The sequence below is a fragment of the Zingiber officinale genome, chromosome 7B (genome assembly GCF_018446385.1).
Source record: "Zingiber officinale cultivar Zhangliang chromosome 7B, Zo_v1.1, whole genome shotgun sequence".
NCBI lineage: Eukaryota > Viridiplantae > Streptophyta > Magnoliopsida > Zingiberales > Zingiberaceae > Zingiber > Zingiber officinale.
In genome coordinates, this window is record NC_055999.1 from 64,216,176 (window position 1) to 64,231,046 (window position 14,871).

General features: G+C 40.4%; 3 protein-coding genes across 5 annotated transcripts; 1 reads left to right on the forward strand and 2 right to left on the reverse strand.

Moving 5' to 3' along the window:
- Positions 1–2,919: 2,919 nt before the first annotated feature.
- Positions 2,920–3,750, reverse strand: LOC122004390 (receptor-like protein 53). The gene has a single exon (XM_042559284.1). It carries the CDS (start codon positions 3,748–3,750, stop codon positions 2,920–2,922), a length of 831 nt encoding a protein of 276 aa, XP_042415218.1.
- Positions 3,751–4,663: 913 nt separating this feature from the next.
- On the forward strand, positions 4,664–6,288 carry LOC122005899 (pentatricopeptide repeat-containing protein At1g07740, mitochondrial-like). Its single transcript, XM_042561142.1, has one exon. It carries the CDS (start codon positions 4,789–4,791, stop codon positions 6,115–6,117), a length of 1,329 nt encoding a protein of 442 aa, XP_042417076.1. The 5' UTR covers positions 4,664–4,788; the 3' UTR covers positions 6,118–6,288.
- Positions 6,107–10,886, reverse strand: LOC122005900 (SAC3 family protein C-like). 3 transcript variants are annotated; one of them, XM_042561143.1, is made up of 9 exons: positions 10,582–10,886; positions 10,413–10,513; positions 7,955–8,176; positions 7,296–7,517; positions 7,108–7,196; positions 6,926–7,022; positions 6,533–6,625; positions 6,286–6,440; positions 6,107–6,213 (listed from the first exon to the last, which is right to left on the reverse strand). In XM_042561143.1, the coding sequence occupies exons 1-8, from the start codon at positions 10,808–10,810 to the stop codon at positions 6,297–6,299; spliced, it is 1,197 nt and encodes a 398-aa protein (XP_042417077.1). In that variant the 5' UTR covers positions 10,811–10,886; the 3' UTR covers positions 6,107–6,213; positions 6,286–6,296. The 3 variants fall into 3 exon arrangements, with proteins under 3 accessions (XP_042417077.1, XP_042417079.1, XP_042417078.1); XM_042561145.1 differs by having other exon boundaries at positions 7,108–7,193; positions 10,582–10,885; XM_042561144.1 differs by having other exon boundaries at positions 6,107–6,440; positions 7,108–7,193; positions 10,582–10,885.
- Between the last annotated feature and the right edge of the window lie 3,985 nt (positions 10,887–14,871).

The following is a 14,871-nucleotide window of genomic DNA, read 5'->3' on the forward strand; positions in this document are numbered from 1 at the left end:
AAATATTGGACGTGGCCTTTTTGAGAAAGCATCAGAATAGGGACCGCGAGCGAACATTCTGGACCCGAAATCTGAAACCCGAAACCCTAAACTAAAAACCGGTACGACCATGCGGCCGTCTTAAGTTTCAAGCATCGCCCGGGCCGCGGATGCCATCTCCCACGCCGATCCCTCTTCTCGAGTAGCTCAAGTCCACCGCTGCCTCCGCCGCCGCCCTCCGGCGCCTTCAGCACGCTGGCCCCGACCTGCTCACCTACCCGTCTGCTTCACATTGTTCAAATGTGAAGGGGGGAAGCAAGAGAGAATCCAGGTGAGATGAATTTTTCAAATGTAGGTTTGGACATTGGTGGTGAGATGGACTTGACTGCGGGAATCCAGGTGGCTCAGTTGCCTTCCTCTCCTTTTCTATGCACAGTCGCAAAGATCCAGAGACTAAAGCTTCTTTCTATTTCTCCCTGCTTCTTTCTCCTTTCACCTCCTATTCACCACAGTATCATATACTAAAATGTCGTTATGATACCAAACACTATCATTCTAGTTAAAGACTAAAGCTTCAACACGATTCAAGATTTTGAATCTTGATTGTGCCTCTCTTGGCAAAGATCATGTAGAATGCATTCAACACTAGTAAACCAAATATTTAGTGCAGTTGATATTACTCAAGAGGATCAATGCTAATGAGGCACTATCTAAAGAGGGAGTAATGATATTTGACCCAAAAGGGGTGTCTTGATCCTTGATAAACTTTGTTATCCTTTTAGGGGAAAAAGACAGATGAACATGGAGATCACATGTTCACAACATGAAGTTTCACAATTCAAGCTGGAAAATTTAGCCATATAGGATATGGAGGTTGATTCGTGTCTAACACACATGTTTAATGGATAAACAATATGTTTTGACTTAAGCACACTTTTCATACAAGATCCATAATTTAAATACTAATGTCAACCTTAATCCATTGCAACAACCTTGGTCTGGATATCATAATAGTACAAGCTCTTATTGTATACATAAATTCTAGAATTAACTCAGGCCTATTTAAGACTAAGTTTTGATTACCTAATACAAATCCTATCAATGATTAGGATGTATTTGATTCTTGTGCTTCTCTTGATCATAACTGCACCAATGAATCCCCAAAAGCCAAACACAAATCCAGGAGCGAATCCAATGAAATACCAAATTCCTCCATGCTCATCATCATCTTTATGCATGCCCTCTTCTTCATTTGTCCCTCTACTATCAATGGTTAGGTTGTCACTTGGGCACTTAGTTTGTAGTGGTTCCCCACAAAGCTGAGAATTGCCGATATAGGATAAGTTGGTGAAAGATTGTAGCTGAGTGCCCGTTGGTATTTTTCCAATGAGATTGTTGTAAGATAAGTTTAGGGTGCCCAAAAAATTTAAATTAGAGATGCTTGAAGGAATTCTACCCGACAATTGATTCTCTGAAAGATCAAGTGATTCTAGTTGACCCATGAGACCAATCTCATTTGGTATGTTTCCTAAGAAATGATTCGAAGACAAGTTGAGAAAGCGAAGGCCTTGGAGGTTTGTGATTTCTCTAGGAATGCTACTTGAGAGATTATTATTCGAGAGGTCAATGCTAGTAACAACTAAAAGCACAGAAGTGGTGAATGGAAGTTCCGAATCTTTAGCATTTAAGATGACACTTTCCATGTAATAAATGGAACCACCATATAATGGAGCATCATATAATGGAGCAGATTCTTTTTTGTTCTGGCTCGCCATCATGGAGCTAAACATGCCAAAACTTGGAGGCAAAGAGCCAAAGAGATTATTGTGAGCCAGGTTTAGCACTTGGAGAGATGGGATCAAAGAGAGTTGTGGGGGAATTGCACCAGTGAAATTATTTGACCTTAGAGAAAGAACTCGCAATGTTGATAGTCTACTTCCAAACCAGCTGGGTATAGCTCCGGACAATTTATTCCAGCTCAAGTCCATAACTACAAGTTGCTTGCAATGTTGTAAAGTTGAGGGAATTGTACCAGATAAACTATTATTATTCATGTGCAGTGATTGCAGTCTGGCTAAAAGCCCAAATGTTCTGGGAATGCCGTCGGATAATTTGTTGTTGGAAACATCAATTATCCCTAACTCTGATGCATTACCCCAACAATCTGGGAGTGTTCCAGATAAATCATTATTGGCGAGGTTCACAATACGCAATTCTCTTTGTGTACAAATTGAAGACGGAATGCTGCCATTCAGTTTGTTGTTTAACAAAATCAGATAGGAAATACGCAACTCACCAAACATGCTTTTAGGAATTGGTCCAAAAAAGGAATTGTGAGAAAAGTCCAAATATGCATATGAAAGTTGCATTCTTGGAATGAAGCCTTCAAAGTTGTTGTAACTTACATCGAAAGATCTTACATTCTTGAAGCATTCTAAAGAGCGCGGCAGCATCCCTCTCATATGATTGTGAGAAACATTTAGCCACATTTCGGGTAAGCACAAGCTCCAAAACCAATCAGGAAAAGCATCTGATATTCCATTATTTGATATGTCTAGGTTATTTAAAATGGTTTGGTTCCGCAGCCATGGAGGAAATCTAGGTCCCAAGTTGCAAGAGCCCATTATAATTGCTTCTGCTTGAAATGGAAGAAGCCAATCTTGGCTCACTTTGACTGACAAGTTGTTGTCAGATATATCCATGCTATATAAATTTGTGAGATTGGCAAAGTGGGCTTCTGTGATGTCTCCAACCAAGTGGTTTGAATCTAGGCCTAACCACTGTAATGCAGACAATTTCCCCAAGGATGCTGGAACTGAGCCACTCAATTGATTGAAACCAAGGCTTAGATAAATTAATCTTTGAAGCCTCTCAAAATTACTTGGAAAAGGACCGTTAAGCTGATTTTTATACAAGTCGAGGTGAAGAGGTTTATATAAATTAATCTTTGAAGCCTCTGCATCTTGATAGTTGTTCAAAGAATTCAACAATTCTCCCTGTTATACTGTTATAACTGAGAACAATTCCACTCAAGTTGCATAGACTTCCTAAGGTACCAGGGATTGATCCACTTATGTTGTTACCCGAGATATCGAGAAATTCTAACTGGTGGAGATTTCCAATTGAATCTGGTATCTTCCCACTAATCTGATTAGATACTAATTCCAAATTCTGCATTGCAGTTAGATTGCCAATAGTCTCCGGTAAGCCTCCAACAATTCTATTAAGAGAAAGGTCCAGACTTGACATTTTACTCAAGTTTCCTATGCTTTTCGGTATTACACCTTCGAGACGGTTAAAACCGAGGAACAAGCCTTGTATATTGTAGAGATTGCCAAGTTGGTAGGGAATTTCTCCTTTGAAACCACATCCGGAAAGGTCCAAGTGCTGCAATTGAGTTAAAGATACAATCGAGCCAGGAATTTGATGGCCAGATAAGTTGTTCCCACTTATATCTAGATACTTCAAATGCTTCAAATGAAACAATGAAGGATGCACCTCGCTTCTGTTGAAAACTGTTTCAGATTGCAAAATAGAGAGGTCAAGTTTGATAACATGACCTGTGACGTTGTGGCATCCTACACCTGCCCAACTGCAGCAATCATCGCCCTTCCATGGAGATAGCCGCCTATAGACGTCAGGGAATCCCCTCCTCACGCTCAGGAGAGCTTTCATCTCCTTCTCTATGCAGAGTTGCAAAGATCCAGAGAAAAAAGAGACAGAAATCCAGAAAAGGTAAAGAAGAAGGTTGTGTGTAGCACCAGTAGCCATGAGATGGGATGTTGCACAAAGAGTTCGAAGCCAGATGAAACAAAAACTTTAGCAACATTTTTCTCCCTCTATTCCTTATTTAATTTAGATAAAATTAATAGGGAATATATGATCCATGGAAGTCACCATTGGCATTAATTTCTTGCCTAACTTTGTCTCCCTCTCTCCATTATTATATGATTTAAATAAAATTAATAGGAAATTTATGATCCATGGAAGTCACCATTAGCATTAACATCGTAACTGTTTCTACGGACTTGGAAGAAACCTAATAGCTGATTCACAATTGTCACCATTATAAAAAAAAAAACAGAGACGGCAAGTTACTAACGTAACTACAAGTAACTAGTAACTGACATAACTAATTTCCATGGATAAAAAGAAAAGACTATCAAAGTATACCTAGGTATCTAACTAATCAAGGTTAGAAAACAGCACCAAATTTAATAGAAAAATGTAACCCTAGTTGATGTGAATTATCCTTTCTTGACCCTCCGCATTAAGGAAATATCAAGACTTAAATAATAAATATCCGCTCAACAAAATAGAGTGAGTATTTTTAAATTCAGATTAGAATAATAAATATAGATAAATATAAATCGCAAAAAATGGGGGGAAAACATACTGTTCTTATTTTCAAAAAATTTTATATCCTATTTTTCATTAAAATATTTTATGTAACAATTATGCCCAATAAAACTACTCTTATCTTAGTTAAAATTATTATATAAAATATAATTATATTAATATATCATTTATCAACTCATTAAAATTATTCAAACTTAATTAAAATAATTTTAATTAGAAAAAAATATTTTTACATGACAAGATGATTTTTTAATATTTTTCGAAAATAGGATAATCTTTGTCAAGAATAATCGATAAATAAATTTGGTAAATGGAAAATTGGACGTGGATTAATTAGCTTTCAATACAATAGGATTAATTAATATTTTCAAGTAATTTAATTGAAACGTGGGCTTTTTGAGAAGGTGGAGACCCAGAACACTAAACCCTAAGTTAAAAACCAGTACGACGATGCTCCGGCGGCGGCCGCCAAGTTTCAAGCATCGCCGGGGACTGCGGAAGCCCTCTCCCACGCATACGCCGATCCCTCTCCTCGAGGAGCTCAAGTCCACCGCTGACCCCGCCGCCGCCCTCCGCCTCCTTCAGCACGCTGACCCCGACCTGCTCTCCTACCCCGTCTGCTCCTCCCTCCTCTACCGCCTCGCGAAGGCACACCTCGTCCCGGAGATCGACTCCCTCCTCGCCCTCCTCCGCGCTCACCGCGTGCCCTGCAAGGAAGCCGCCTTCAACTCCCTCATCCGGCGCTTCGGTAGCGACGGCCTCCCTGACCGCGCCATCGATCTCTTCCACGCCCTCCGCTCCTTCGAGTTTTCGACCTCCGCCCCCTCCGTCCAATCCCTCAACTCCGCCCTCGCCGCCCTCGTCGAGAATTGCCGGTTCAAGCAGGCGAGAGCTCTTCTCGCGCAGTCTGCCGCCACGTTCGGCCTCCGCGCCAACGCCGTCTCCTACAACATCCTCATACAAGGCTGCTGCGCGGCCGAGGGATCCTCCAGCGCGCGGCTCCTGTTCGACGAAATGCTCCAGAAGGGGATCCGCCCCACCGTGGTCACCTACAACGTCCTCATCGGGCATTCCGCCAAAAAAGGCGACTTGGGAACCGGCGCGAGGTTGAAGGAGGAGATGGTGCGGAGAGGCGTCCAGCCCAACGCTATCACCTTCGCGTTGCTGATGGACGCCCTGTGCCGGGAGGGCAACTACGCCGCGGCGAAGAAGATGATGTTCGACATGGAGTACCAGGGGTGCAAAGTGGGGCTCGTCAACTACGGCGTGCTGGTGAGCGACCGAGGGCGTAGGGGCGACCTCGACGGCGCGAGGGCGCTGCTGGCCGAGATGAAGCGGAGGAAGCTGAAGCCGGACGTGCCCATCTACGGCGCGCTGATCAACTACCTGTGCGGCGCGGGGCGGACAGCGGAGGCGTACGCGGTGCTGGTGGAGATGCAGGTGGAGGGAGGGTGCGAGCCCAACGCCGCGGCGTACCGCATGATGGCGGACGGCGCGTGCCGAGCGGGGGACTTCGAGATGGCGTCGCGGGTGGTGACGGCGATGCTGGCCAGCGGGCATTGCCCGCGCGAGGAGACCTTGAGGTGCTTGATGAATGGCCTGTGCGGCATCGGGAAGGTGGAGGCGGCGTGCTCGGTGCTGGAGGAGATGGCGAGGAGGGAAATGGAACTGGACGGGAATGGCTGGAAGGCCTTAGTGGAAGCTGCTTTGGTTCCGGCCGAACCAAAAATAAAAACAACTCAACCCGGTCCAATTACGACCCAAACCGTGACCCTCTGAACCGGGTTTAGACCCTTATCACCAGGTTTATTAAGACGAATCAAGGATGAGAAATAAGTTCAATACAGATTGGACACTCAAATCTTCAACACACGCCTGAAAAGAGTCTCATCATCTAAATCAGTGAAATGAGAAACTGGGGAAGAGTTGCAAACAGTGTTGGCATACCTCTTCATGTCCTAAAAAGTTGATAGCGAATGGACCGGCAGTCCGAGTTTGGGTAAGCTGAAACTTGTTTGTTTGACGGGCAATGTTTTCATCCCTGCTTCATCCATAGTGGTTTCAAGGCCACAGACATGGCAAAGCTCTTCCAGCTCTGACTCCTAATTAGGTACTTACTGGTTAATGCTAGATTTAAGCATCACATTATTTCCTTGATTAATTCGATTTTAGAGGTGAAGAAACCACGAGTTACCTTGATTCTAAGAACATCAGACAAATGCTTCAATGGGTAAGGCTGGAGCTTGTATCCGCTGTGGTTGACATACGATATTGCTCGTGCGCGGATCTATTAAAGGAGAAACAAAAAACCTCAGTTTATGCCATGTAAACCAACAAGCTTTTTTCTTCATTGCTAATCTTATCCACCCCTCGTCAGGAGTATTACCAGCGCACAGTGATTCAAGTATTTGCTGGAATATCGTAAACATAATGCTGAGATTATACGCTTCAGTTTTTGTTGCATTTCTCAGGAGCATTTGTTAATAATCTTTATTTTTAACCATGCTTAGGTGATCTTTATGAATTTGTAACATGCAATAAATAATAAATGTCACTCAAGACAGCTGAATTATGTATTTGAGGATACCTCACTGAGAAAAGGCTCCACAAGACACAATTGGAGATCTGATGCTTCAGCTTCTAGTCTAGTAAAGAAACGTTTGAAATTGCCCAATCGAGAGTACCTAACAGACAGGGGACAGTGGTAGAAGTTTCACCACCAAGAAGACAGGCAAAAATCACTGAGGAAGAAGGAATTGAAAGAGTTACCTGATCAATGTCATGGAAAAGCGCATTTCATTTGATTGAAGAATTGAAAGAGTTAGTTTTCGATACCATAAAGAGAGTGAACTACCCTGCTGGATAAAATAATACGAGTCTAATGGTCATGTATCTGAGGAAGAGCAACATTAAATTGACGACTGCAGTGTGTATCGCTAGAGAAGCCAGAAACTGACCATTTGGGGGATCTTGCCCCCTAGATGGAGAAGCACATAAAATGAATAAAACTCGGCTTCATTCTTGTGCAATGAACTAGATCTTCTATGAATATCATACAACTTGAAAAGGGTCGCAAGGCATTTCATCAGCTGCTCAGTGTTGAGGTAGCACAGTGAAGCCAAATCAGTCTTCGTGTAACACATTGCAAGTTTTTTGTGTGATTCAATGTGAAACTTGACCTGCAAACAGATTTTTGTGGAAAGTAGTTACAACAATCTGCACAATGTTATTGTGCTCAAAGTGGAAACAGTTTTAGAAGATAAGCAAAGAATGAAACATGAATCCAAGTAAAAAAGATAACGCTCCTACCGTCAGTATAAATATCGAATAGCTTGCAAGAAAATTATCATGCTAATCAAATTCATTAACATCACTTGGAAATAACTAATAGCCTTTCATCAAGCTCAGCTGAAGGATAAAATTGATGTAGACAACCCCAAATAGTTTGATATGATGAAAAATTATACATGGAAAACTAATTGCTTGATAGAGTGACATGGCAATTTGATGGGTTCAAAGGAAGCTACCCTTCATTTTGACCCTCCAAATCAAGTGTTCTCAACTAAAAGCAATGGCAAAGAATCATTCAAAAGAGCAGCCAAGAAGTATGTCATACCATTTCCTCATACATACAAATTGCTTCATCATCAAGGATATTTTGTCTAGTGAGATCTTGTCGAATAGACCTTGTTCTATCAAAAACAAAATCATGAACAACTTCAAATGGTTGATCTGATGTGTCGACCAAGTTCATAAGATACTTCAATGTGCTTCTTAACACTGGGAGAGGCCTTATTTCTACTTCCTGCAGTTCTGCATTGGACATAGTTCTACAAAACTAATAAAAACCAGTCAAAGCAATCTACAAGAATTGTATGCAAGAACCTATAAGACATAGGAGACAGTAGAAATTTTTTTGCCAAATGACACAAGTGAATTTGGCACGACAGATATTATTATTAAGAAACATAGTTACAAATAGCGATTTTGTACACTGCAAGAAAATCCACGGGTGAAATTACAAACTATATATAGATGCAAAAGATACTACATTCCACAAGAGAACAATGCGAATGAAGGCACCGACTTTGAGTACCAAAGAGTTGATTAAAAACCTAAGCAATTGCATTAAAAAAAAAAATGAGATTCTTTGAAAGTACAAGATAGGAAAACCATACGTGATGATAATCTCTTAAAGTTATGAAGCATGAAAGTAGCAATTTAATTAAATTTGGATTGAATGTTACAGCTCAAAAATCTCTATTAATCTTTTTAATAGAAAAAAAAATTAAGGAAGGAGACCACAGTGACAGAAAATCAATTTAGGTTTATGCCTGGAAGGTCGACAATAAAAGCTATACATCTCCTTAGACAATTAATTGAAAAATATCGGATGCAAAAACAAGGTCTACACATGATATTCATTGACTTAGAAAAAGCTTATGATAGAGTCTCAAGAGAACTTATATGGAGAATTTTAGAAAAGAGAGGTGTTAGCGTAACATATATTGAACTAATTAAGGATATGTATGAGGATGTAACGACCAGAGTAAAGACATCAGGCGGAGTAACTGAAGTATTTCCAATAAAGATAGGGTTACATCAAGGATCAGCCCTAAGTCCCTATCTTTTTACACTAATTATGGACGAACTCACTGCGCACATCCGAGACATAGTACCGTGGTGCATGTTGTTTGCAGATGATATTATTTTGGTAGATGAGACACGTGAAGGAGTAAATGCTAAGTTAGAATTTTGGAAGGAAACACTAGAAGGGAAAGGTTTTAAGCTTAGTAGATTAAAGACAGAATATATGGAATTTAAGTTTAGCAATATTAGAAGTAATGAAACAGTTGTTAAGATAGGAGAGGACGAATTACCCGGAACCGAGAGATTTAAATATTTAGGATCATTTTTACAAAATGATAGAGGGATTGAGAGATATGTCTTACATAGAATACAAGCAAGATGGGTGAAACGGAGGGGAGCGTCGGGTGTTTTATGTGACCGTAAAGTATCTCTTAAACTTAAAGATAAGTTCTATAAAACCGCAGTTAGACCTGCTATGTTATATGGAGCTAAATGTTGGGCTATGACTCGAGCACATGAGCAGAAGATGAGAGTTGCAGAGATGAGGATGTTAAGGTGGATGTGTGGACATACGAAGATGGATAAAATAAGAAATGAGAGCATTAGAGAGAAAGTCGGAGTTGCATCTATTGAGGACAAACTCCGAGAGACACGTTTAAGATGGTACGGACATGTACTTAGACGACCAATAAATGCTCCAGTTAGGCGATGTGAAACTATGATAAACATGCATATCAAACGAGGAAGAGGAAGACCAAAAAAGACTTGGTTAGCAACAATAAAACATGATAAAATTTATTTAAATATAGATGATAATATAATAGGAGATAGAACTCAATGACGTAAAAGGATTCATATAGCCTTGGTTGTTGTTGTTGTTGTAAATGTCAAGCTTGCAAGTTCTCATGAATGAGGAATAATTTGCGAAGATTCGACATAATATATGTACAAAAAAAAAAAAACAAAACAAATGTATATTTGAGACGCAAGAAAACAGTATGAAGGGGATTGGAAAAGGTATCAACTTGAGCAACAATCAGCCACTACACCTAAAAATCCATTAGAAGAAAAGGAGACAACTCGATAGTTATCTAGTAGATACTCTAGGTACACATCTTGAACAAAAAATGTTGCATTGTCTCCTTCACATATATTGCCAAGCAAATGTATGCTACTTTGCAGAACTCTTAGCATTTGGAAGCAAAAACAATATTATGAACTGCCCCATCTCTCCACCCCTATGAAACATTACAAAAACCACTTTTCAGGTGACTATCCTTCTACAGATTCTTCCCTCTTGTCTTTATCACTTTTTTTTTACTCTGATCAATTATCTTCCACTATCAACAGCCTCACAGTGATATTTCAGCTCTGGAATCAAATTTGAAACTAAAAAAGATTAAAATTGATTTTATTTTATCGATTCCCATCAATCTTAAGTTTTGACATCAACAGAACCACAACTCCGAACACTCAGTATTTACCTTCTTCACGGCGAGTTTCGGAGAAGTTCTTGAAGGATCCCCGTGTAACCTCTCGAACACTGATAGATCTCTTAGCCGCTCGCGTTGCTGTCTCTCCTTCGCTGCAATCGCGACAAGCTTAAAAAACACGCGAAACAGGAGAGGAGAGATAACTCGGAACAGTTCGTACCAGGGCACATGTCGGGGCAGGTGCCGACCAAGTAGGAAAAAATCGGCGAGCCGGTCTCCTCATCCTCGTCGAGTACGGGATTCCGCCTTTCGTGGATCGAACTGGTAGAATCGCGTTTGGCCTCCTCGCGAGGACGCAACCTGACGGGACTGGACGACGAAGGAGAGGGGTTTGGAGCTTTGCTTGGTCGAAACCCTAATTTCTTAGGTCTGTTGGTTTCCCTGTCCATGGCAGCCCCGAATCGAAATCCGGCAGCGGAGGGCGTTTCGCGGATACGAAGATGATCGCAAAGAAGGGGAATTTTTTATTTTCCCCTTCATAATTTATATTTTGAAAAACACCTCACCGAATATGAAGATTTCTAAAATTCCTCATTAATTTCAAACTTTTGTTGTTAATTATTCATATAGACATAAAATTTAAACAAAAAAAAACACTTTTTATCCTATCGTTAAAAGAATAAAAGACACGCAATAACGGGATACTGGCATTATGTACCGTCCATCATTGTGCGGGGAATCGAACCCATGGTCGCATTTCGATAAAATCGATATAGATATCTTCTTTATGTGTTAGTCATTATTTCAAAGATTAATAATCGTTCATGATTTACCTCCTCCGTATTGATCTTGAAACAAGTTAATGAAGCTCCCACGAGCTGGATCAACTGGTTAGCTGTCTGCAGCTTACCAATGAAGTTGTGGGGTCGAAGGTCGCCAGTTGTACTCGAGGATAAAACCCTGGTCTGTTACGTCAAAAATTCCTTCGATCCCCAGTCACCTATCCTATCCAGCATTAACCGTGATTTACTCCCTCTGAAATCTTGTGGGGCCGGGGCCAGGAGCCGCTAGGGTGACGATTCCACCTTTTACCATTGAAACGGGTTAATGAAGATATTGAGGATGAATGTATTCACCTTTTATCACAGTGGAATCGAAGATATCACTTCCGGTTTAATATTATCTGTTCATCAATTTTAAAAAAAATAACAAAAGACCATCTATAATTTAATTCCTAAAATATCCTTTTTTTTACTCCATTTTAAGACTATTTTAATTAAAATCGTGTCGTTTAAATCAAAATCCATCAAAATTACTCGGACTGCAGTAATCTTGGTCGAAATTATATTATTTTAAAGTAATTTAAAATAGTTTTAGTTAAAACTACTATAAAATGGTATAACTTTAATTAAAATTAATCAAAATTTTCTAAAATAATAGAATTTTGATTATAATTACTCAATTTTGAAAATATAATATTGGTACGAACAATTTTAATTAAAATTTTACTATCTTGAAATAGTTTTGATAAAACTCTCATCCTATCTAAAAATTATAAAAATGATACGCTGGGCACGATGGATCGGTGGTTAACTAGCAGAAGACCTTTTCCTCTGAAAAGAAGTTTTCTTCTGATCATGTGCACACGAAAATGATCCAACAAAATGTCAATACCTAGAAATTAAGGGAAGTCCCTAGTGAAGGCCCTCCGACGCTCAAATTAGTACAAGTCCTAGTGGGTGGATGAAGAATAATAGTAGATATGTGCACGAGGATGAGTTTCAGATCTCTGGAGAGCATACCATCGTCACAAAGAAGACTCTCCTTTTATATATCACCTCACATAACCTCCGTAATCATGAGATGACAAAGTATGTCAGAGGTTGTTAGGTAAAAGAGAGGATACGACCTAGGTAATATGTCATAATCGTCCGGGGCATCTTCTATTTACTCATACGTATACCTCTTTTGTCGTTTATAGTTTCTGTTATCACTAAGGTTAATGGAGAAAATATGCTGTTATAAGTGGTTGGCTAATAGTGAACAGGATAGTCTCTGAAGAAGGTTCTAGAAGAATATTTTCTGACACATGGTTGTTATTGTGTCAGATTGTTAGGATGTTGTCTGTTGAATATATCTTGGTCGGTCGTTAAGTCGGCCGCCTGATTAAGATATTCAGTTGTGTTCTGCATAATTTGCTTTGTTGTGTATTATACTGCATGTATCTCGGTCGGTCATTAAGGCAGGCCACCTTTATACCTGCCTTGGTCATTAAGCCGCTCAATTATATTCTACACAGCCTTGAGATATTCGTTCGGAAAATGATATAGTGCTTTAGTTATGTTGGGAATCTGCTTGAGAAATAATATAGTACCTCCTGCTCCCGAGAAGTCCTTCTGATAACCTATGCTTTGCTGAAATTTCGTCCGGATGGTAATATGAGGACAAGTGTTGCAGGCCTGATCGTCCTTCAACCCGACCGAGCATATAATGGACTAACAAGAGAAACACAACTACGTTCTAAGAGGTTCGATCAGTATATTAAGCTAAGTTGCATCATGTCTTTACTCGACCAGTTTTCTGTATGACCAGGGCATATAAACTCACCTGATTTTGTGACTGGACGGATACACATACACACTGTTACCTAGAAACAATTAGGGCGACCGGCAATCAAGGTCGTCCGAGCGTGTACATGGAGACTCATACTAAGTAAGGAGTTTAGATTTCCCCTTGACAATACCTATGGTTGGTCTGTTGTGGAGTAAGTCGGTCCTTCCGACCGGCCTCAATCTTGGTCACCTTAAGATTTGGCCGCCCTTAAGACACTAACCAAAGCCAGGTGAAGGGATGTTGTCCTTTCTCAGATGTAACTGCCACATCATCTTGACTTTGACTGTCCTGTCACCTTTACTCTAACTACAATGTCATCTTCTAGGTCCACTCCTCATAACCCGTATCACTGGCCTCTCCTTCAAGTCTAGTCAAAGGAGGCATAGCCGACTGACTCGACCCAAGTTTTACTTTCACCCGCTCAACCTTTTCACTATAGTCATTCAGTAATTCGCGCTCCCCTTTACGCCTTGGGGACTTAATGATTTTTTTCAAAAAAAAACTATTTGTACGCAACCAGTTGTTTAGGAGAGATTATCGAGGACGTGCGGAGAGGTTCATGGTCAAAGGAATAATATGGTTGTCACCTCCATCATAAATGTCTGTTTATGGGTTGATGCCACGTAGCTTCCCTTTTTGTTTTCTAAAACAGTTTCTAATGCATGTCTCCTCGAACAACTAAATGATTTCTCTCTCTCTCTCTTTGTATAGATCAATGATCTTCTACACACCATTTTGATGCAACAACCACAATTAAATTACACTTTATAAAAAACCCTAAACAACCCTTATTTTTGACACTTTGCCTTTTGTCTTCCTCGCTTTCCTCTCCAGTGACCTTCCACTTATAGCGTTCTCTTCTTGTCCCCCTTAAGCAACTAGTAAGTCCTTCATTCTTTCCTTGCTTCGTGTTTTCTCATGACTGAAGAATCTTTCACCCCTTGGTACACCCTGATCTTCTTGGATTTTGATGCGGCTAATAAAGCCTATATTCATTCTCAATATAAAATCCCCGAGAACTATCAGATTGTCATCCCTTCTCTTAATGCTCATCCTCACCATCTTCCTAATAACCACATCACCTTCTTTATGGACCAGCTGGCCGTCGATCTTCGTTTTCCTATTCCCCCATTCTTATCAACGGTGAAACAATATTTTCGCATTCCTCTACAGCAATTTGCACCGAATGTCATTCGTGCCATTTGCGGCACATTCATATTATTTCGTCTGTTTAGCATTCCTCCTATACCTCAAAATTTATTTTTGTTCTCCTATCTCAAGAAATCAGAACTGATTTTTCTTTTTCAATCTTGCGTAAAATCTATTTTCTTCAAGGGCATGCCCTCTTCCAACAAGAATTAGAAGTTACGATTCTTTTTCCTTGAACTGCCTGAGTCTGCCTCTTGGCCAACTGCCTGACAATCTTCCCTTCCTCCTCTTCTTGACATAAGAAATTATAAACATGACTTATATCACTTATTTTCCCAAGTTGAGCAGCTAATAATTTAGGATTCATCAGTGGCTACGAGAAGGCCTCCTATACTTATTTGGCTTGAGCCCCATACAAAAGAAGATTCTTGTCTCTTTCGATAAGTTCCGATAACTTAGTCATTGCATTATCACTAAATAAGATATTCTTTATTTTATGCAGTGAATGTCATTTTCTCGGTCTTAGTCGATGACTCGATCGATCTGGATGAGGACGAAATCTATGCTAAAGGGCGAGAACTGCAAGCCGAATGAGGCTTACAACCGACTACCCCTATCGATGGGATGCCCGATATCCTCATTGCTGAGTCCAGTGTGGCTGCTGCTTCAGAGGAGTTACCATCCACTCCCATTTTTGTGCCTGAAGCATTCCCCTAAAGGGGGAGGATGCTCCTTTAAAAAAGCACAA